The 24,854-nt window shown below is 30.3% G+C and overlaps 2 protein-coding genes across 3 annotated transcripts in view; one reads left to right on the top strand and one right to left on the bottom strand.

The window, feature by feature from the left end:
- Positions 1 to 7,726: 7,726 nt before the first annotated feature.
- Ubr3 (Ubr3 ubiquitin ligase) overlaps positions 7,727 to 24,854 on the top strand; it is a 23,834-nt gene continuing 6,706 nt past the window's right edge. Inside the window, exons 1-9 of the mRNA XM_011498505.1 lie at positions 7,727 to 8,355; positions 8,636 to 8,849; positions 8,918 to 9,046; positions 9,705 to 9,970; positions 10,166 to 10,410; positions 13,138 to 13,255; positions 13,331 to 13,510; positions 13,877 to 14,103; positions 14,386 to 14,541. Of these exons, the coding sequence (XP_011496807.1) occupies positions 8,109 to 8,355; positions 8,636 to 8,849; positions 8,918 to 9,046; positions 9,705 to 9,970; positions 10,166 to 10,410; positions 13,138 to 13,255; positions 13,331 to 13,510; positions 13,877 to 14,103; positions 14,386 to 14,541 (1,782 nt within the window). The 5' untranslated portion in view covers positions 7,727 to 8,108. The remainder of the gene's footprint in view (positions 8,356 to 8,635; positions 8,850 to 8,917; positions 9,047 to 9,704; positions 9,971 to 10,165; positions 10,411 to 13,137; positions 13,256 to 13,330; positions 13,511 to 13,876; positions 14,104 to 14,385; positions 14,542 to 24,854) is intronic.
- Positions 15,034 to 21,897, bottom strand: orion (chemokine-like protein orion). Of its 2 annotated transcripts, none has more exons than XM_011498503.1 (7): positions 21,257 to 21,897; positions 16,842 to 16,983; positions 16,598 to 16,735; positions 16,294 to 16,508; positions 15,967 to 16,187; positions 15,474 to 15,884; positions 15,034 to 15,389 (listed from the first exon to the last, which is right to left on the bottom strand). In XM_011498503.1, the coding sequence occupies exons 1-7, from the start codon at positions 21,842 to 21,844 to the stop codon at positions 15,053 to 15,055; spliced, it is 2,052 nt and encodes a 683-aa protein (XP_011496805.1). In that variant the 5' UTR covers positions 21,845 to 21,897; the 3' UTR covers positions 15,034 to 15,052. The 2 variants fall into 2 exon arrangements, with proteins under 2 accessions (XP_011496805.1, XP_011496806.1); XM_011498504.1 differs by lacking the exon at positions 21,257 to 21,897 and adding an exon at positions 17,240 to 17,881.

Raw genomic sequence — 24,854 nt, 5'->3', positions numbered from 1 at the left:
CAGTGCATAAAAACAAAGTCGAGGAAACGACTGGATAATGATCCATTGATGAGAGCTTTCAAAAGATCCTAATGTGTGGACAGTATGATCAAGATAGTGGTTGGTTACTATACCATCAAAGAGGAAAATCGAAAAATCTTTTGGCTAAAAATTCTACCAATCGTATATACATGTATGTTTAAAAGACGAATAAGGTAATTTTTTATAGACAATAAATTTTATCAAGAATAATCGGTCAATTTCTGAGACTATCGTGATTGTGAAGCATCATCTTTATAGAGATATTTTATATATATATATATATATATATATATATATATATATATATATATATATGTTATGCCTGTTCACCAGATGCTTGTATTCGTTCTAATAGATAATACCGATTACTTATTCTTATTTAAATAATCTTTTCATCATTTGCTGAATATACCTATAATAAATCTTGAGAAGACCGTAGTTGGATAGTAATCATCCCTTTTGTAGTCTAAGAGTTCAGCATTCTGCATTAAATTTACTTTATTATACAAAAATATATAAGTTAACTGTATATTATATTTATAAAAATGCCTGACATTTTAAAAAATACTTGGACCAGCTCATTTATCATCATTCATATTATTATTTATAAATATAAGATCTATAAAACATATACAACTGAAGAAAATTTATACATACAAAGAAGATTAAAGATAGTAGTGAACAATCATAAAAAACCATAATTAAAACTGTAATTAACATAGTCAATATTGGTATTTGAAATGTAACTTGCTTACCATTACCGAGTGTAAATTATTAAAACTTCGAAATAAAACAGAAATCTTAATTTATAGAAATTTTTGATTTACATATAATCAAAATATTCACTTTTAATTTACTTTTACAAACATTAATATTCTCAACAATTAATTAGATATATTTAGACACTTAAAATTAGACATAATTAGACATAAAATTCGAATGTTAATAATTTATCTAAAGTGCAAATAAGTGAAGAAATATAAAATTGCAAATTATCACCTTGAAAAACATAATAAAAGTGTTTTGATTTGTATAAGAATGCTTTTCTGTTTCCATTTTAAATTCTTTTATTTTATGACTCAACAATCCACAATGTACAATCATTTTACTTGCTAATCATTTCTATTGATTATTGTAAGTATTCGTTAAAGGATAACTTGTAAAGAAAGACAAAGAAGTGATACATTTTGTGCACACTAGGGAAGTTCTGTATTTATTAAAAATTAAAAATTATATGTATAATAACGAATTTTAATGAAATAAACTAATATAAAAAGAAAATCAATTTTTAGTCTTCACAAATACAATAAAAAATGGGTTTCCAAACTAAATTAAATTAGAAATAAATTTTTTCATTAATAATTAAGTTTTTCTATAATATATCTATCTATAATATATTATATTAATCTAATATTAATATATCTTATATATATATATATATAGATCTTATATACATTTGACGTTTAAAACAAACTAGAAATATTAAAAATACATTATTTATCATAGAATCGATAAATTCTGAAATAAATAATATATATAATATGAATATATTAATGTTATACACTATTAATAACGTAAATAATTATATCATAATTTCCATTATTAAATGTAAAATGAATTTAATTAAATCTTTAATAAATACTAATGCATATAAAAAAATTAGCTTTAAATTTTATAAATCAGATCATATTGAAGTTGATATTTATATAAAATTTTATCTCTATGAAAATTAAAGTAAAATCTAGGGTCAAAATATTATTAGTTATCATTAAAATTGTGTAATGGTAAAATAAAATGTACATAAATTGCGTATATGAATAACTAAACATTAAATTACAAAGTAATTTAAGATCAGGTAAAAGAAATAATACATTTTTATTCAAATAGTTTAATTATTTTTATAATCAATTTTTCTATTTCATTATTCGTCGCTTTAAGTATTATTAATTATATCAAATTTAATTTATGTCAAATTATTTTCTTATAATTAAAATAGAAAATTCTGTAATTTAGCATCTATTGAAATAATTTCACATAAATACTATATATTACTTGTAAACGAAGATAAAAATATAAAAGTGCTTACAGAAATAAACAAAATCGTCTCCACGTATTTCTAGACAAGACTGAAAATTTATCTAATATATTGAAAAATATTTAATATATTTTAAAGACACCTTAAGAATAAAGAATAAAAATAAATCTTATAATTAATTGATAACACTGAATTTGAGTTAGATAAGTCCAAATTTATATATTTTTGATATAGATTATCATAATTCTTATAATACTACAAAATATCTGTGGTAATAGAAGCTACACGTGGACATATATTTTTCTGGAAATAACATTTATGTTATTAATAATAGTTATTAATAATGTGGACAGGGATTGAAAATGTTAAAATTCATATAAGCACGTTAATAAAATCTGTAGACAATGTTTAAAGATTTAGGCAATGATTTAAATTATGCTATGCTCGCTATATAATATTAATTTAAAATATGTAGTTGCTGAACGGAAACCATGGAGGTTCAGAGAATTGGTACCAGATTGGGGTATTCATTGTTCTAGTTGAGTGAACTTTTCGTGATTTATGCGATATTTATGATCAGATTTGAATTAACCGGTAAATGTCCCCAGATGAAAGATAACAACATGTAAAATTATAAAAGTCTGAGAATTTTGGTCACAAGAGGTAAAACGATAACCTTTTCATAATCACCGCATATTAACCAATAAGTCCACTATATGCATCTAATACGGATTTTGATTTAAAAATTCATCACCATTACTAACATCCGAATTTTGCTTTGCATTTATAAGTTGAAAAAGATATATATATATATATATATACATTATAAAATAATACTTGTACATTAGCAATAATATTACAAGGTTATTGCTATCGAGCATTATTACATAACCGATTTTTTTCAATAGTTGCATTCGAAAAAATGCGCAACTTCTTATTAAAGTAATAAGATTATTGTTAACTTTCATAAGAATTTAGAAGAATGCCAAATAATAAATTGTTGCAAAGAATAAATATTATAGAGGCTTTTACTGGGTTAATTTTATTTAACGAAACTTAATTATAATATACAAATGAAAATCTGTTGTGAAATTTTTTGTCACTGTTCCACAGCTTAGTTGCCAATGATAAATACAATATGAAAACTCCAATTGAATAATTCTAAACTAAATATATTGTTATAGTTTGTGAACAAAAAATGTTTATATTATATGCAGATTACAGCTTGTTATTTATAATGTATAATGATTATTTTGTATAAGAGTACACTTAGAGACACATAGAAACATTACTGTATTCATCATTTAATTTCATATATATATATATATATATATACTCAAATTTTTATTTGTAAAATTAAAAAAATTTAATAAATGACTCTATAAATCAAAATTAAAATTAATATTAATAACGAAATACTATATCTGTAATTTAACTACATTAATGAATACTTAATAAATAAAGATTAAGCTATTCTTTCTATATATGTATTTGTCGGTATGTCTTTAATCTCATTTTATTTAGAAATTAGCTATTGACTTCGGTATCATTTAATTTATTTTTATTTTATATTTATGTAAATAAGCTAATCTTCGACAATTTTACAAGTCCAGATAGCGCACAGTCAGTCCTAATTAAATAAAACAGTGCATAATTTTGTAAATTCTTTGTTCAATTTACCTTTTATTTACCTTGTATATATACATATTCCATGCGCCTGTGTTTGTGTGTGGGTGTCTGTCTGTCTGTCTGTCTGTCTGTCTGTCTCTCTCTCTCTCTCTCTCTCTCTCTGTGTGTGTGTGTGTGTGTGTGGGCGTATATATGCGTGTGTGTTCTAAAAAATTCATAAAATGGGGATTACAATTGATAGACAATGTTTAAATTTACCTACAATTGTAGGTGCATATGAGTTTTTCATTCATCTTTCTAAAAGAAATTTATTTTAAATAATTTGCTAAAGTAACTAAATTTGTATTTGTAACGTCAACAAAATTTTTTTTAAAACTTTAATTAATAATATGTATATTTATATTAAATATTATATGCTGTTTAAAAACCGAAATAATAATACGTAATTCTTTACAAGCCTTAGAAATAAGTATTAATATTAAAATTTTAATTTAGATTGTTTATATAGAAATGCTGCAAACGAGTCCGTAATATATATATATATATATATATATATATATATGAATGCAATAGGTATATTCCAATTTTATGTACTGTACTTGATCAATTTTTAACAAGCAATTTGCAAAAAATAAAATAAAATTTTTTGTATAATTGTCGTTAAGGAGAAAATAAATTATATTTCCGGCAATTGAATATTTACTTTAATAAAAAATTTTGTTGTAATCGTGTTAAACGAAAACATTATTAGACGATTATATTACATTGTTCGACAAACGTATAACTAGAGAATTAAAAAATCACATATTTAAAAAAATCAAGTACATTATATTAAAAGAACCTCAAATTAGATTAGCGATTCAGGCACTCACTTATGCCAAAAATAATAAACTGTGTATGGATAATTATTTTATGGAAATTATGTTACATAGAAGATTTTCAGATAAAAATAATAGCACATTCATAATTTAAAAGCAATTTATTTTGTTTTATAAGGAGAAAATAATAATAGAAGAGCTGAAATTCAACCGATGACAGCAATAGCTAAGCAACAAGTAAATAAAAATTTGTAAAATAATATAGTTGAAATAGTTTATTTTTAAAAAATTCTAAAGTACGTTAAACATATTAGCATAAGCAATTGGATATTGTGAGAATTTATTTTGCAAATTTATATATTGCGCTCTAAAAGCGAAAGTCTTTTTTTTATGAAAAATTGTGTTATGTTAATAATTTAGTTGCTTCTCTTTAGATTGTTGCTTCCTTATTCATCATTGCCAATTTGACAACATTTAATCTTTATTAATAACTATCGCTATAATGAAATATATTGTAATAAATATATCGTAAGGATAATGTTAATCTCAAAGATGAACGTAGTAGTAGTAGTTGGTGTTTACGTAGAAATTCCATGTTTTTGTATTTGCGCTTAAAAAGACTTAAAAAGGTGGATCTTATAATTCTAACTACAGCCGACTAGATTTTAATTAAAATTATCACACCTCCTGTCTCGAAATTTGTACTTGGTTTTCATTTCTTGCACTCTTGTCACATTATCATCCAAGATTTAATTACTCCGCGATACATCGCGGCTTCATAAAAAATTAATTTCATCGGTCAGAAAAGCATTGATTTTCGTCGTCAACTGCCCGTGTTTACCAAAAGACAGTGGTGAAGAAAAAAAAAATTGTATGCCTAAGGACTGTAAAAGAGAGAAGAGCACAGTAGATAAATGATTAAAGTGTTGCAAAAGGAAGGAAGGAAGGAAGGAAGGAAGGAAGGAACGAAGGAAGGAAGGAAGGAAGGAAGGAAGGACGGAAGAAAGAAAGGAAGGAAGGAAGGAAGGAAGGAAGGACGGAAGAAAGAAAGGAAGGAAGGAAGGAAGGAAGGAAGGACGGAAGAAAGAAAGGAAGGAAGGAAGGAAGGAAGGAAGGACGGAAGAAAGAAAGGAAGGAAGGAAGGAAGGAAGGAAGGACGGAAGAAAGAAAGGAAGGAAGGAAGGAAGGAAGGAAGGACGGAAGAAAGAAAGGAAGGAAGGAAGGAAGGAAGGAAGGACGGAAGAAAGAAAGGAAGGAAGGAAGGAAGGAAGGAAGGATAGAAGGAAGGGAAGGCGATTTAGTAAATAGACATTCGTTAGCGACTACTATGATCAGTTACTATAACGCGGCAGAGCAATTCTACTAATGGACGGCCAAGCAGCAGATAGATCGAGAAGGTCCGGCTACGTCTATGTATAGACTCGGGCAGCTCCTGTAGCGATAGCTTAAACCATGGGCTGCGATGGCCTATCGCGAGCCCCTGGCACACGATACCAATGACGGAACATAACAAGATCTATTGTCGAGTCGCTCCGGAGGCTGACGAACGAGAGCGGCCCGCGTGTCTATCTTTCCCGATACCCGCTCGCCCCTTAAGCAAGCACACGAGCGGCTGAAGGAAGCCCGCGAATCGAGCGCGATCCCGTGCCCGAAGGCCGCGAGCCTCGCACGGGCTCTCCCACACCGATGCGCCCACTATTCGCTCGTACACTTCCGAGGGCTTTTGACGCGGTCGTTCCCCCACCCCTCGTCTCGTCAAACAACACTTATCCGGCGGTGATATTATTCCCTGTCGACGCTTTCTCTTCTCTTTAATCGGGACCGAGTCCCAGATTAAGAGCTAATGGCTGATGGTCATAAATTCGCCATTAGCCGCCTCGATCGTAACGATTATATCACGGGCTGACCTTGTAGAATTCCTGGCCGAGACCACTGAGCGACGGTGGCAGCGGCACCAGTAGCCAACGCGGGCGCATAAGATCTAAGAGGCCTGCATTCTGAAAAAGAGAGAAGGAGCTATCGGGGCAAGAGAGATGGAAAGGTGGGTCGGTAAGACAGGCCATGACCTTGAGCCATCAGCACGGTATGACGAATTTCAAAGCGTATGGCATCTCGAGGAAAGATTCGCGACAGCGAATCGCGATCGTCCCTCGCGATTTCGAGATCGGCCAAGACTCGCCACCGGATATTATTGCCTTGCTCGTTGCTCTCTTAAAAAAAAAAATAGTCGGTGTATGCAATGGCTGCCTCGCTCGATAAAGTAGAGGCTCGCTCGCATGTACACGCACACGTATGGGCGCACACGCACGATTCTGCTAGCGAATGCCGTGCCGTCGACCGTCGACAGGCAAGCGAGAGAGTAGGAAGAGGCTAAGGAAGACACGAGCTCGAGCAGGAGAAAGACAGTGAGTAATAGAGCGCGATAGACAGGGACAGAGTGAGTAAGTGAGTGAGTGAGTGACTGAGAGAGAGAGAGAGAGAGAGAGAGAGAGAGAGGAGCAGCGCCAGAGAGGAACGAACTGAAGAGGCTCGAATCGGTCCGTGTGTCCGTGGTCGCCTCGCTCGTAGCTCCGTCAACTCTGATTTCTCGTTCTCGCAGTCGTCGTTTACATCGACGTGGAGTATTAAGTGTTGTGCATCGTTGTCGATCGTCGGCTCGGCCTTTTCTTGGTCTCGTACTCGCGCGTCGTGTCAGAAGAAATTGCGGCCGCTGCTCCATCCGCGGAGAGCTTCGAATACCAAGGCTTCGCACACCTGGCGGTTCTCACTTTTGGAAGTGTAACTCCTGGGCCAACAACGTAGACCATCTCCTACGTCGTCATCACTTTTTGCAAACGTGCGTCTGCTTTGCCCCTTTGGATCAGTGCGCGCACAGATAGACAAATATATATATATATATATATATATATATATTTATATTTATATATATGTATATGCATATGCATATATATATATAAAGAGAGAGAGAGAGAGAGAGAGTGCGTGCGCGCGTGTGTGTGTGTGTGTGTGTGTGAGTGAGTTAGTGAGTGAGTGAGAGAGAGGAGAGAGAGAGAGAGAGAGAGATAGAGAACGAGCGAGCGAGTGAGAGAGACTGTGAAAAAGGGGAAAAGAAAGAAAGAGAGAAATAGGGAGAACAGACAGAAGGCAAAGAAACAGAAAGAGCAAGGAAGATATATATATATAGGTAGGGAGCGAAAGAAAGAAAAAGAAAAAGAGAGAGAGAGAGAGAGTACGGAGTGTAAGTTAGCTAGAGAGGGTGGGAGAGGGCCAGGGAGCACATTAGAGGCGTAGCGCCAACGTCTGAACCGTCGTTGCTCTCCTCGTCATGCCGTCGATGCCGTGCACCCGAAGGACGAGGACGATCGACAATGTATATTGACATGGAGCTCGCGGAGGTTTCCCCGCTCCGCGGGCCATCGGCTTCGATCCCACGAGTCTACTAGCTTTATTACCAAAAAAGGTTCATTCACCTCTCGCTCTGTCTCTGTCCTGTGCTCGCTGATCGCCCGTTCGTTGGATCCTTTCGGAGCTCCTTGCGTCCTCGTGTCGCGCTTTGCAAGAGCAGCGACGTTAAAATCCTCGCAAGCTCACCTTACGCAAGGCGCATGACGATGGCGTCAACTTCGAGCACCTCGGCCCAGGTACTCTTGAACAAGGGCAAACGAGGCGCATCCGCCTACATCCATGCTGAGTGTAGTAATGCCGCCCTCGGATCCAGCTGTCCTCATCATCTCAACGAGTTGCTGGACATCTTGCTTATTCCCAGCAAACCTATTGATGACTGGGAGACCATTGACTGGTGTAAATGGCTCATGGCTGGTGGACGGACCCCCGATGAGTTTGCTAATACAGGTGTGCTATTATCGCTTTGTTTTATCAGAGGGGAAGTAATATTTAATCAAAAACAGTTGCGATGGCCATTGCTTTAGTAAGATTGCCCTTTAGTAACCAAGATTACACAAAATTGGATTCATTCCAAAATTTATCAATCGTTGGTATTGCTGTATTTATAACTATATTTTCTTTTATTTTAATTTCTGTTGTAATATGATCTTTACATAGCATAATTCATCAAAATTGCGCATACAAATTTAATTATTTTATCCATTGGTTGATTATCATTTGATTTTAGTGAGAGTCTACGACAATGCAACGACATGTGGTCTAGTTTGGACACCCAATTTTGTGGCGTATCGATGCCGTACCTGTGGAATTTCACCGTGTATGTCACTGTGCACCGAATGTTTTAAAAAGGGAAATCATCATAGGCATGACTTTAACATGTTTCTTAGTCAGGCTGGTGGAGCCTGTGATTGTGGCGATACTTCTGTTATGAAAGAAACAGGGTGAGAATTGGTAAATTCATAATATCTGTTTTATTTGTAAAAGTTTTTATAAGAATTTTGTATCATAGATTTTGTGACAAACATGGGCCAAAAGCTGCTGTTAATAAGTCAGCGGCACCATCTGATTTGATGTGCGTTGCCGAAGCAATAATGCCAAGGATAATATTAAGACTTATTCAACATTTAAGAGAAAACTGGTAAGACTCAATTTACTTAGTTTTTTAAGAAAATAGGCATTCTGACTATTGGTTCGATAAGAATTTCAATAATAACTTTATACACTGATTAAAATTATGTAAATGTATTGTAAATCTGAACATTAATATCTTTTTTAGAGTTTTATGGGTTCATTCTTGAAATCTAATTTTCTTGATGGAAAAATAATTTATTTCTATATTCTTTGTGAAAAATATTTAACTTTTATTAATAATTAATAACTAATTTTCATATATACTTTATTCAACGATTTTACGAAGAAGAAAGGATTGATTATCTTTCATTATAAAAAATTTTTCAAAATAATTATTTTTATTCCTTACAATAATGAGAAATATTTACTTGATCATTGATATTGAATAAACATAAAACAGATTATTATTATATATAAACATGTGCTTAATATAATGTATATATATGACAAGAGTAAGAAAAAGTATAAAGTATATAAAAAAAATCTAACCTGACTCTATATTTAAACCAGATTGTGCATTTAATATTGCATATGTGATGGATATTCACATCTACACTATTAATTATTATTGTTTTATATTCGTATTTACAATCGAGGTGCAATTTTTATCTTAACGAATAAATAATTTAATTTGATCTCTATTCGTTATAATTTAATTATCACAGTAAAGTGGGCCATCCTGACTATAAAGGTGCAATTCAGGAAGCTGATCCTTATTTAAAAATGCTGCTTGATTTAAATAATATGGGAGCTTTAATGAGATGCGTAATGACAACAGCTCTTACAAATCCTCAAAAGTATCGTGGTCTTATGGACCCTTCATGTTTTACTGGGCATTCCGAGTACGATCATTACTGTCAGGACAGTAATAAAATATATCAAGATGCAATTAAAGCTCTACCAAACCCAGAACCACCGCACGAGTACAAAGGTAAAATGTGAAAAAATAATCAATTTTATACGTGTTAAATTAATACCCTTGATATTATAATTGTACTTTATAAATATAAATGCATTACATAAATAGAAATTATATAAATTATACAAATTGAAATTGTTTGTATTAAAAATCGTAACAAGTCTTAATATTGATTACATATATATCAATGTGGATTTTTTTTTGTAGAATGCGCATCTTTACAAGAGCATTTGGAACATACAACATTTCTAGAAGAACTAGTGTTTTGGACAGTAGCTTATGAATTTCCCCAAAAACTTGTTTGCTTACTGTTGAACATGTTGCCTGACCCGGACTATAAAGAAGCGCTGACACGTGCTTTTGTTTTACACTACAGTAGGATATCAATGATGTTAGAACGTTCTACCGATCCTGATACCTTAAGCAACAGAGTCGTTCATGTCAGCGTCCAGGTAAGATTATACTAAATTTTCTTCTTTTAATTTAGGCTATATTGTTTATCAATAAATTTATAAACAAACAATCTTATTATGTACTAAATGCCTTATAAGAACTATATATATATATATATATATATATATATATATGAACAAATAGTTTTTAAACTAATTACTTACAATACGTCCATTCTTATAAACTCATGAATTATAATAAAAGAAAAATTAGAAAAGTGTATTGTAAATAGAGTTTAAAATAGCATTAATTTAAAAATCTTAAATATAAATTATGTAAAAAAAAAAGAATTCGATTCAAATATATGAAATCAATATGTCTACTTACACATGCCGATGTACCATGTGTTATCTTTGATAATTAAATCTCATATTTAATAACTACTTTCCATTTAAAAGGATCCTCCATTTAAAAGAAATCTTTATATTTTTAATCCTACTAATTAGTTAAATTTCAGTAAGAAATAATTAAGTGAATATTAAAGTATAGTTTATTCTTCTATAGTTTCGTCACCTTTTAAAAATATGTTACTTTTATGTATATTACGATCATCTTAAACTATTACTGAACAATTTTTATCATTTGTCATATCGGAAGAAAAACACATAATAATTCAGTATAAAGCTTGTGAAATGATTAAATAACATATAGTTTATAATTGTAATATGGAGGAAATTTCCTTATATATCAAAAATAAATATAAATAAATATACGAATATATATTATTCTATTAGTGTTTAGTATAATTAAAAAACAATTTATAGACTAAATTGAAAATTTGTACATAAGATAAATACCTATACTATCGACTCATTTCTTGTCAGATTATATAAACAATTTAACAGAGTGATATTGAAATTTATATATAAAATTTAATTGTTTGTAATACAAAATATTAAATAACAAATAATTTATAGACGAATTATATTTCTCCTAGGTTTATAAAATCAATTATATTCATCAAATTTTCAAATTTTGAGTTCATATGAAGTTGAAATAATAATACTTTAATATTGATAATTTATGATTTTACAAAAATATAATAATTTGTATCGATCACACATACATATATTTATACAATTGTATAAAAAATTATAAATATTAAACAATTTATTCATATTTACTTTCATATATATATATATATATATATATATATATATATATATGTGTGTGTGTGTGTGTGTGGGCTATAATAGGTTTAAAAAATTGTATGATATTGATTAATGAACTTAGCAACTGTTGAATAATATTTAGGTTAATCTTAAAATATAATTTAAAATGAACTAAACAGAAATACAAGAATGAATAAATACTTTATTTAATTGAAATTGACTGCGTACGATCATGTTAAGTTTTTTTAAGCAAACAAAATTATATATTTTATATCACTAAAATCTATCACTGCTTTTATATAAAAGTTATACTAACAACGAAATATCTATATTTTTATTCATATTTTTTGTAACAGAATACTCCTAATATTATGAAAGTAAAGTATTTTAAAATACTGCATGGCATATAAATATTAATGATTATTCATTTAAATGATACATTTATGCATATCATAATTATCATAAATTAAATTGTACGATAGCAATGTTTTTTCTTATTAGTAATTTAATTTAAGTAAATATATTACAAAAATAATTAAGTAAGAAATTGTCCTAAAATATAATTTTACTCTATTTTTACAGTCGTTTGTAGCAATAAACTATTATATAGAAAACCATTATATAGTGATATATTACAAATATTATTTGACTTTCTGCTACACATTTATTATTTTTCAATGTTTTTCATAATTCTTAATTACTTAATTACTGGAAAATATATGAGTTACTGTTTAAAATTGTTGGCTTTCATTTAATACAGAGTTTTATAATAAATATATGTATTGTAAGTAAACTTTCTTGAAAGTAATTCATATCAAATAAATTTATTACTTACATTATATATATATATATATATATATACACACACACACACACACACACACACACACATGTTTACTTATGTGTTGCATTGTATATGAAATAAATTTAGTTAAACATTTTAAAAACATGTTAGACTTATACATAATATAAATATATACTGAATAACAATATTGGAACACAATTTAATGACAAACTTTTACATAAATTTTTCTTTATTTATTTTATTTCTATTATATTGGATTATATGATATTTTCAATTAAAGCTTAAGATTCTTGTAATTAAGTAGGATTAAGTAAAAATATTTACAAAATTACGGTTCATATAGAAGAATATTATTTTATTTTGAAATTTATATTTATTGTAATTATGTGTTTCAGAATTCTCAAGTTTATTACAATGACATTTTAATAACATATAGATTCAGTATATTATAATTTATATAATAATTAATATTAGGTCATTATTTGAAATTGAAATTTAGAAAAACAATCATATAATTTGAATACTGAATTTGATTCTCTACCTTCTATGATTTTTACATGCAATGAAAAAAAAGTTTGATAAATAGAATAGGTTACTTTGATAATTACAATAATCCCTTCGTTGATTAAATTTCACCTACATTAAAATAAGCTATTATAACTTTGAATAAAATACATCTTAATCACTTTACTTCGATAAACAAATATCTTTTACAAGTGTAAATAATTATTTTAAATTGATAAATTAGATTATATTAAAAATAAATACACATTTCTTTTATACTGATAATATGTTTTGTTTTGCTATAGCTATTCAGTAACGAAAGTCTGGCAGTTAGAATGGTTGATCAATTAAAGTTACTTCATGTTATGGTGATCAGTCTAAAGTACATGATGAGCAAAATTTTGATTCAAAATACCCTTCATGGTAAATATATATTTTTTTATTTATCCATAAGTATAAAGAAATACTATTATAATTAATTGTTTATACATTTCATAGATCCAGACAAAAATTTTCATTATGTAGTCGATTGTGGTCGACAAGTGATGAAAGAGCATTGCTATTGGCCCCTCGTTTCCGATCTTAATAATGTTTTATCTCATAAACCAGTTGCCCAAAGATTCATGAATGACATTGCTTTGTTAGAAATGTGGTTTGATTTTCTATCTATGTTTCAAGGTAAGAATATCATCAATAGATTATAAGAAATAAAATTTTTAAATAACGATTTTCTTAACAGTTAAAATATTATAAGTTATAGTTTTTAAATTTAATTTCACGATGTGTTTAAGATAATTAATAATGAAATTTATATAAAACTATAAATCTGTAAATACTTTGACATTGTTTTGTAAATCATTTTCGTTTTAAACCGCTGTTATTCATTAATTTTAATTATTGATATTGATTATTGTAACCTAAAACAGATTATACCGTACTTTATAAGATTGCATTATGTTAAGTAAAATATAGGCATCGCTTTGTTTCTCACAATTTAATTACATCCTATAAATTATATGAGAGAAATACTACTGTCTGTTGTAGGTATGAATGTCAATCAAAGAGAATTGAGTCAACATGTTGAATTTGAACCGAATACGTATTATGCCGCATTTAGTGCTGAACTTGAAGCGAGTGCATATCCAATGTGGGCACTTGTTTCGCATCTTCGAGGACCTGAAAGTGCTTTACTTAGCCGTCGGGTATTAAATTTGTGTCTCACAGCGTTACAAGATTGGTTAGACGCAGTAAATTATACCCATCCAAATGTGGTAAAGTCAAAAAATTTTAAATTATCAAAGTTATAAATAATCTAAATTTTGGCTATAACAGAAGGAATATAAATCATTGTCCATATTTTTTCACTATGTTATTTAATGAATAAATGAATGTTTATTTCAATTAAATACTATTTGTACGAATGAGCTTAAAGTAAACATTAATTATAAAGTTTTTCCAGTATGTTATTAAAAAATTTTGAATTTTATTCGTTTTATTGTAAAATAGAAATGGGCAATTAATGTATTATATTTAAAGATAATATTTGGTTACAGAGTGACAGTCTTCAAGTATCATTTCATTTGCCTCTTCATCGATATTATGCCGTCTTCTTATGCCAAGCAGTGCGACAACAAGGTGCAACATTAAATGATTTGCTACCTCCCACTGATATGCTTCATTTACTCATGATGCATCCACTACGTGTCCAGGTAAGACATTTTTGCCACGTTTACTGTATCATTTTTAATGGATCAATCAATTGAGCGCAATTTAATTGCTTGCTGCTTCATTTATATATATATATATATAATATAGGAAAATGAAATAAAATATTTGTTTTTATTATAAATTTATATTGACATTAAAAAATGTTATAAACATAATTTTCTAACATTACAATAAGTTCTGAACAAATTTATAATTATTTTCTTGTTTATTAATAAAATAATAAATAAAAATATCGTTCAGAATTCATATAAGAAGATATTCTATTAATAAAAAATAATAAATGCAGTTACTGTGAGTTGTTAATAACTATACATAAATAAAGATATAATTTCTTTACTTTGTTTATAAAAGTTTTTGTCATCGAGTAGACTTGAATATAATTAATTATGAACATTAAGCACCACCTCAGTATCAAAGATTATTGTTATTCTTTGGATCGACAGTCGTCTATAGTTATATGTAGTTTATTTTTTTTTAAATATTTAATATCCTTTAAACGTTGTTTACACTGTCATCGTTCTTCGAATTAACGGGCACCGAAAGCGAACTTTCAGCATGCATGTGTGGCTCAAAGTTGTACGTAATGGCCTTGAGAGCTAAGAAGCCTCCGTAACCTTCGCGACCTTTATGGAAAATGCCAGCACCTGATAAAGGCATCGGTGGATTAGGTATGACTGGCTGTATATCTATGAAAGGTACGGTATTCTGCGCAGCATCCTTTTCTAAATCAGTAGGTTGAAATAATAAAAATTGATTTGTCTGTGAGTCAATTACCGATTGGGCCAAAGATCGCGTTGGAATATCGGGTTTGTTGAGCTGCAATTCGATTCTGCAAAACGTAATGGAAAAATAAAAAATGATATTAAAAGTTAATGATTGTGCAATAAAGTCTATTTTTTAGTTGTAAACTTACCGTTTTTTCACTTGATGTATTTCACCATTTAGACCATACATTTCGCTTGCTTCTGTATTGTCATGTGAATCCCAAAGGCTTTTTTCTGGGATAAGTTTTCCCGAAGTAAAGTTAAAAGGTGTCGTTCGAATCTCGAGATTTAAATGAGCACCAATGATTCTGAACTTAAGTCCAGTAAGTAAATGACCTTCTGGCGCATCAAGGTCATCCAAATCTATAGCTCTCTTTTCCCACATAATCGTATGATAGTCAACGTGTTCCTTGATATTTTGATCGGTAATAGAATAATTATCAGCTTCTTTCCACTCGATGGTACTGCTATTTATACCTCCATATGGAAGTAGCTTTCCCTGCTGAATCTGTATGTGAATTATTTGATTTCGTTTTATCAGTTTCATCCCTGTAACGACCCTGAAGCGAATGATGAGAAATAAAATTAATTCGTTAACAATCGACAGCGGATTTCGGAGATTAATAGAAACTTATGACTCACTTGTTATCTTGAACGTCGGAGCTGACATCCCGCAAATTGAAGTACCTATGGGAGCTGGAATTATGATCATCGCAGAAGCACATGCAGTAACTGCAATGCCAAAATAGCCAACGCCACCAACTGTCGACCTTCGTTGTACCTTGATTGCAGGTACCCTTCTTGCCGTACGTCCTGCCATTCTCGTACTCGACATACTCGTATCGCCGATCGCTCTTACTTTCCTGTTTCAATCATAAAGTTTCAATAATAAAGCATCATATCGTCAGTAATTTGCAGCATCAATATGTAAAACGTACGATGTACAATAATAACAAATTAACGACTCACCGACGGACATATCCACATATCCGAATCGACATATTGGCAGTTGACCAATTTTCCATTGCAAGGCCGCTGTTCATTACAAAACTGATTTTGGTAGCATCCGTATACCCTAGAATAGCTATAGTACTCGCAATTTTCCTTACACGTTCCTAGGGGATTCATATCAACTTCGTTTACAATATACCCTTGAACCATTTTAATGTTGGTAAAGGTACTCTCTAGAATATCAATCAAAGAGAGATAAATTATTCATCGTGTTATCGTGCCGATTGTTTATAGAAATAATTGAGAAATTGTTTTAACTAACCAGGCTTGTGCTTGCTAGGATCACACTTCCAAATATCCCTCGGCGCTATAGCCATAGCCATTTTTACGGCACGAAGCATTTCTGATGCTCTAGATATAGATTGTTCTTGTATCTCTTCCATTTCCTTTGTGAAATTACCTGTTTTTTTTTTTTTTTTTTTTTTTTTTTCAAAATTAATAGTATATTGATTCAAATTACTACTCGTAGCGTGAAATACTGAAAAGGAAACAATAATTATCCTCACCTATTTTGTAAAACTTTAAAAAAGTCAATGAAAATTGCATCATTGTGTAACCCTTGATCTCTATGAGAGCAATAGTCTTGTAAAGATTGTACAGTAGCTGCTGTGAAGACTGTTCCGTGTTGCATATTTGGTTTGACGCTTCCTATTCGAACAAGGCAAATCAAATAAACAGCAATTAATGATTTTAACGATCATCTTCGCGTCGTGATTTCGTATGAATATTAACAAAAATTATTGTTATTTTTTGCATGTGCGTCAAAAAATTAACCGTTAGGCGAAATAGAGGAACTTTCTAATTAAATAAATACAATGATTAAAGTAGAATAAAAACAAAAGCCTTATGATCGTTGATGCATAATGGATTTTAAAAGCGCGATTATATTTGCACCGAGCAATACCTTATAGGCTGACACGAACAATCTCTGATTAACAATAAAATCGGCAATTCTTTCTTGAGCTGGCGGTATTGAGGCGTTAGCGTCGTTCAACACAGTCTTTGCAAAGTTAGACCACTGCTTGTCATCGAGCGTTTCCTGCTTATCGATCAGATCTCGCTGCATCTTCCTAAAGGTCATGTAAATGCCTTCGATACTTCGCATTTCCGCCTGCGTACGTGCCCATAACCAAACCGTGTTAAGTACGCCGAGGTATTGCTCGAGATTCCGTGGGAACCAACGGTCTATATCGTCACCTATGTTCTTATATCTCTTCACGAGATTCAAAAGCGTTTCTTCCTTCCTATTAATGCTGGATTCCGATTCATGTTCATTACCAATGCGTAGTATTTGTTGGCGCAGTTCCTCAATTTGTATAAATTCCTTTGCAGCTGTTATCGATAGGACAGTCGCACCCAGTGATATAAGTATCACCGCCACTATTTTTATATCCATTTTCATAATGTTGACTTTATCGAGATCTTTGTTTTATACTGTGAGGTGAAAAAGATTTATTTATTTTACACGTTATCGGATCGACAGTATTGCGTTATGAATAGCCATGTTTGTTTTCCCTAAACATATTATTTTATTTATTTTATTTATTTTTTTCTTTTTTTTTCGTTTTTTTTTTTCTCTAAATTTTTGGCTCTCGTTAATTCTAAATTACGATTTGCCACGATTTATTCGATTAAACGAGCGCGAGCTATCATCGATTGAGATTACCGTAATTTTTATTTCTCTTCACTTTAGGCTTCCATAAAGTTCTTTAATTTACATTTATTTATACAACGAAACAAAAATATCTGTTGAAAAAAAAAAAAAAACTATTTCATAAATAATTGTCTGAAAATCTACTCAAATGTTCAAGAACAACAATAACAATAATGACAATAGAAAAACTACAACTACAACAATAATAACGGTACTGATAATAATGCACAGAATCAAAATGTAAATTAAACGTAAGCCGAGTGAAAATTTCCGAGCTATTATTACATACAGACGTATAAAAAGTAAACAATCATTTCGACCTCCTTTAACTTGTTCAATGGCCAAGGAAATTGTGGCGTATCGCTCCTAATTAGTAAATTATATCGAGTCGCAGGCTTTACAAAGGAATTCACTAATGTAGAGACACAAATGAAAAGCAATCGATAGGCACGACCTCGCGCTGTCAAATCGACTGAATCAGCTGTATGAGATAGCAAAGTAAGGAAAAAATAGACTCTTCCTCAGGCGTTTTCACAGATTGTCGATCGAGGTTGAGCGACAGCTGCGTGTTCGACTTACCGCGCGAATGACAAGACAACGTCGATGCGGGCTAAACTACTCCGGCATTAGGCGCACCAATAATAAAATAACGCAGACAAGCGCGCGTATACACGCGGCAATGAATTTTAATCGACAGCAATAAGTGCAGGTTAGTCTATTGCACTATCGGTATAATCACGGGACACTGACCGCTCCAAGAGCATACATAAGAGCACCGACACACTTTCCCCGTAATCGAAATATCGGCAAGATGTCGCGTTCCTTGAGTAAGAAAGAGCCAGCGTTGCTTGGCTAACTTTGACTGCGCAAGGAAGGACACTCTGCTCGTGTCGGACTCTCTTTCTCTCTTTGTTCTTACGCGCAAGTACGTGCTTCCACCACATCCACTCTATGCCTTCCCTCTCTCTCTCTCTCTCTCTCTCTCTCTCTCTCTCTCTCTCTCTGTGTGTCTGTCCCCTTTGATATGTCGGAATTTTAAAACACAGTCTGCTTGCTCCTGACAACGCAGCAGCGGCAATGACAATCGCTCGCCCCAAGCTGGCACAAGCCTCTTTATGACCCAGCTCTCTTTCTCCTTCCTATACTTATCCCCCCCCCCCCCTCCCCCTCCCCCTCCAACCCCTTCCTGCGTTGTCGCGCTCGCTCTATCTTTCTCACGCACGCTCACTTGATGCCCTTCATATTTCATCCCGCGATGCTTTAACAGCCTCATTTGCATTTTTTAAGACACCATTTAGTTCAAAAACTTTTGCTCGAAATGATAAAAATCATTTTTCAATATTGTGCCCTCTGCGTGTATATGTGGCCTCAACTTTTCCCATGCTCACTCTCTAATATTTGAAAAGTGAAATACACAACGATTTCTCAAAAATTCCTCGTCATACATCTTTTCTTTTTGTTAATTGTATTTGTCATTTGTCACGTTATAAATTGGTAATCATAACTACATTACATAATTTATGGTGCTTACGAAATCTGTTCAAACAATACCACATTATTAGCAAATTTTTTTTATATATATACACAAATCATTGATATTTGTGTTTTTATTGATATAATACCAAGACGCGGTATTTTGCGTATTGTTTTTATACTTTTGAAATACGTAAAAGTATATTAGTTATTTATTATAATTAATAAAGAATAAAATTGTAAATTTTACGATAAACTATTTAACTCTAGTAACAAGAAAAAAAAACTGCTGTAATACGCTACTATTTGCAAGCATCAAATGTTTGGAATGTGAAGATGTAATATGCGAGACCTTGTAAATTTGCTGAACGGATAATAATTCTAATGAAACAATCAACTTTTATAAAAACAAGCTTATTTATATTTGAACTTGAAATATTATTCATAAACATTTACTCGTATGAAAAATCTGCTAAAAAATTTTCAAATAGCTTAATTTGCCTTATTAAAAAATGCAAATAATTATAGCTTACTGACGACTAGTTTAATACATTTACGGGGGCAGATTCAAAGATCAATTATACATTTTATAATCGTAATTGAAACATTTGTTGATTATGTAAAAAAAAAAAAATTGTATATTAAAAAAAATAATAACATAAACTAAGATAACGTTTAACAAGTATTTCATACTAAAAGTATCGGCATTTTATAAAATTAATATATTTAAACAATCCATATGATTATTTAACAGTAATATACGTTATAAATATTTTTAACTACTATATTATACTAAAAATAATGCCATTTTTTTTTCCCCCAAAAATAATACGAATTTGTACTAATACAAAACAATAATAATACAATTGCCGTAAAATACTATTAATACTAGGATAATTTTTATAAATAATAAATGGAAAAATAGTGCGAAAATAGTATTCATGTTGTAAAATGATTTCGTTCTGTTTGAATTTAAGAAGATAGAGTTGGTGGAGAGGCCAAACATATATATTTCTGTATGTAACAATATATTGCAAAGCTAAGGCACATTGGACAAATAATTCTAAAAAGAAATCATGCCGAACACATAATATATATTTTTCGAAAAGACATAATTTATAATATTATGGTAAGTGGAAGGGATAATTGGATTGTATTTTTATTTTCGCGGGAATTGATGGGAGAATAATATTATTATAGGATATATAGGATGTATTGTGATCATTTGAAATTTATGAATAATGCACGTACTATCAACTTTATACGAATGAAGTTTCATTTGCTTGAAAAATATTTAGTCTGTGGTGTAGCCGGCTTATACGAGTCTTATATGTAAATAATATATCGATTAGCTCTCCCTTCACCGAGCATACAAAGAAAACCTTGCCATCCTCGTTCGTTTTACATCCGTTCGACATGTGGCAAAAAAAAAAAAAAAAAAAAAAAAAAAAATTATTGTCGTTTATTCTTTTCCTACCATTAAATTCGGAAGAACCTTAACGCTCTATTTATACCAAAAAATAATACGTAACAAGTTAAAAGTATAATACTGATTTGAAGTTAAGCGTAGTGGTTGGTTGTCGTAATTTTTTACAAACGTATCTTTAGCAGCTTAATTAACCATAGCATTAAGATTGAAAAATGTTAGATAATTCATAAGATAATTATTGATGAAATTGTAATAGAATGAGATTTCTGACTTTTACACGAGAATGAAAATAAGAGAATAGTCGTGACGATAAATTGAAAAGGGCCGGAAGGATGAAGGAGTGGGTCGAGACGAGACCACCATACCTTTATATGTTTAGCCAATAGATACAGGATACTGTTGTGAAAGACATTCTCATTCCACTGGGTAGGTACAACGATACGATGTATTATCTCAAGAATATTTGGTATGGCGTTGAGATTCGAGCTGAGTGTACTCTTTGCAAAGTCTTCCAAGGTGTATTGCTCGTATTTACTTGGTGAGAGAGAATACCTTATGAAATTCTGATATGCGCTATCAATCTGGTTGATATATTTCCAAAGATCGTTCATTCTACTGTCCAGCATCAATTTCTCTGGAAGTTTTGTTACGATTGTATCTAGGACGAAATTATTTTTGTTCTCGAAGTTCCTATCATAAAAGTCAATTTTGCGTGAAACAGCGTTGATATAATTTATCAACTGTTTCTCAAATTTCCGAACGGGCGGAAATTCCAGTTTTGCATCATGTTGTATGGGATAAACCAGTCCGTATATCTTTAGGGTATCGAAACCAATATCCTTGATTGTGTTTAATATGTCGGCCATATTACTCAATCCAAAGTCGAAGCAGTTTATGTCATTAGAGAGCAGTAGTAATGCGAAGATGAACAGGAGGACTCCAGACTTGGACATGTTTGTGAATTAGGTTTCCTCCTTCGGTTGATGCTCGTCACCTCCTCCCCTTTGGTCGGTTGGTCGGGGAAATAAACAAAAAAATTTGCGGTCCACACTTTTTTTTTTTTTTTTTTTATTTTATAAATTTACATAAAATGCAAAAACTCAGTCGCAAACGAATAAAGACGATTTGCCAATAAATGAATCGTAAATCGAAATAAGGAGAAATTATGGAATGTCCCGTAATATCTTCAAAATATAATACCTCCGTATTTATCGTTCAACGCACTGCAACACTACCCTCCTCGCTCTCGGTATGTTTGGTTATGTATTAGTATTGCGACGCTATTTATCCAAAGTAATACCCAACAATACTCTAGCACAGATTATAAATATAATATTCAACAGCCGACCGTTAACCTCACATCTCCTTTCCTACTCACTCTCTCTCTCTCTCTCTCTCTCTCTCTCTCTTCCTCTTCCAACTTCTTGCCGTACCCCCACCTTGGTTTAAGTTCACTCGACAAAGCTTCTTCGTAACTGTTCGTTGCGCCACCTATTCACAGACTATTACTACAGCGACATCTGCCGGCCTACTTTATTTTTTTTTTTTTATTTTTTTTCTTTTTTCTTTTTCCCCCATGTAAAATTAAGAATATTATACATTTACAAGAGCTCCTATCCGTTTGAAAGCAATTAAATATAATAATTACAATAAATTAAGGCTTCGTAAAGCTTCCGATTTCTTTGATGGGATTTTATGGGTGAACACGTAAGATCCTATAAAATCTCCTGTGTTGAGTTTCGTGTAAACCTGCTCGACAAACCCACACATATACGGGCAAATCAAAGTCCGAATGTTTGTTGAATGGTTCATCATTTATGTTCGACTGTGAAAAAATTCAATCGTCCTGAGTAATGTCGATCCGGTCTAATGAGAGATCTTCAATGTTGCACCACACACTCAAGCTCGAGCATATAAATATATGTTTTAATTAAATATTATAAGGGGGTAAAATTTTAAAAAGAAAAAAATATATATATTAATAAAATTTCGATGATTTTTATGTTAATAATGTATATAAATTACGATTATTCGGTATCTTACATAGTGGTCTTAGTGGTAGATATTGAATAACTTTAATAAGAAAACAATTTTTCATTAATTTATTTTCTCAAATTAGCTTCAATTGTTACATTGCTGATTTCTTTATATGTTCGCTTGTACTGATCGCGATGTACTATCGTCTTAAATAAATTATATGACGATAAAGTTAAAATCATAAGAAATAGTCAATTCTCAAATTAAAAATAATATCGAACCACTAGATTGATCATTTCTATCTTACCGTTAATATATATTATATAAAATAAATGGACAAAATCTTGTTTGACTACTACTAATTATCAAATAAGAAATAAGCTTTAGTTAATTATATACTCATACAATATGCAATAATCTCATTTGTTTGCAAAATATCAAGTGACAGTATTTTTAATTCTTTAAACAAATTATATTTTTCACGTATTAGGAGCTCTTTTATTGTTAAATCCATTATCACTTAATGAATGAAATGATGTCATTGTACATTATATAATGGATATTACACCTTAAGAATATTTTCAAATTGATTGCTACATATCGGATTATATTATTATCAACGTTAAGTATCTTAGTACTGAACGAAGAAACCAAAGCTACACAAATGCATCATTAATTTAAGCTTTAATATTGAATAACTCTCATCGTTTGAATTTTGAATTCATTTTGTAATGTTTGAAAAATTCTAATAATTCCATTTACTAATAAAATGTATATCCTTATTCAGATTTAACGTATTTTAATTTAAAATTAGTTAAACACTTACGTTCTTTAAGAAACAATAATTCAACGACATTAATTTTACCATCATACACGAAACTTTGTATTAATAATTAAACACAATACATTAAAATTACTAAAATATATTTCTTGTAAAACAACACTCGTAGATGACTGTTTAATTCCATTCTAAATTAAAATGGAATATCGCTGCTTTTACGTAAAGTAAATGAATAATAATTTTATATTACACTTTCCCACCTTAAAGTAAAGTAGTCATGAGCAATTGTTTAAACGTATAATATTATTAAACACGAATAATTATTTATTTTATAACATTTCTTTTTATATAAAATAATTATATAAATGTGTGGAATATAAAATAGAACAGTCTGAATGATAATAATTGGATTTTATAGTTGTAAAGAATGTATAAATTAGTTTATTTTAATACAAAATATATAAATATAATATTGACTACTAATACATTTTGTTAAATTATTTATTTAATAATTATTGATTAAATTCATTCTCATTAATATTAAAATAGTACATTTATGTATGCTATAATATAAAATTTTATATATACACACAAATATATAGTATATGTAATATAAAATATTATTTTATATTACATATACTTATTTTTGAGTTATAAGTATTAAAAGAATTTTACAAATAATTATTCCAATCAATTCCAATAATTTCCTACCTTATAAGTATATTATTATTTTTATATTTTTAATGTAAAAATTCAAATTATTTAATTTCATAAAAATAGATCTTCGTTATTTATATAGCCATTAAATATACATTTTACATAAATATAAATTGAGAAATTCAATTTCAATTTGACGATAATTGTACTGTAAACTCTTTAAAAAGATGCTTATAATAAATAGATTTATTTAATTTACTGTTTAATAATACCGAATGATAAAAATATTCAAGAAAATTATAACCAAACATTGGCTTTAATCATAAGCACTTGATAAAGAAAAATTGTTTCTCAAATTATTTCAAATTATTCATTATAGAATATTGTATATAGCGTACATTAGCTACTTAATGATCGTGTAAGAAAACAATTCAAATGGAAATTTTTCCCTTTTGAATTTCAATAATTGTTATGATTAAATAATTTTTTCGATAAGTGATTGGTAAAAAAAAAAAAAAAAAAAAAAAAAAAGAATATATATAAATAAA

This window comes from Ceratosolen solmsi, unplaced genomic scaffold (assembly GCF_000503995.2).
Source record: "Ceratosolen solmsi marchali unplaced genomic scaffold, CerSol_1.0 scaffold30, whole genome shotgun sequence".
NCBI classification, from domain to species: Eukaryota; Metazoa; Arthropoda; class Insecta; order Hymenoptera; family Agaonidae; genus Ceratosolen; species Ceratosolen solmsi.
This window is presented reverse-complemented; position numbering and strand designations above follow the sequence as displayed.

What these genes read in the sequence shown, in the direction of transcription:
- orion (XM_011498503.1), bottom strand. Translation starts at nt 21,844, where the DNA reads ATGTCCAAGTCTGGAGTCCTCCTGTTCATCTTCGCATTACTACTGCTC. An exon ending in TCCTAGCAAGCACAAGCCTG is followed by an intron (nt 16,509 to 16,597) that starts GTTAGTTAAAAC and finishes TTGATATTCTAG; the next exon opens with AGAGTACCTTTACCAACATT. An exon ending in ATATGTGGATATGTCCGTCG is followed by an intron (nt 16,188 to 16,293) that starts GTGAGTCGTTAA and finishes TGATTGAAACAG; the next exon opens with GAAAGTAAGAGCGATCGGCG.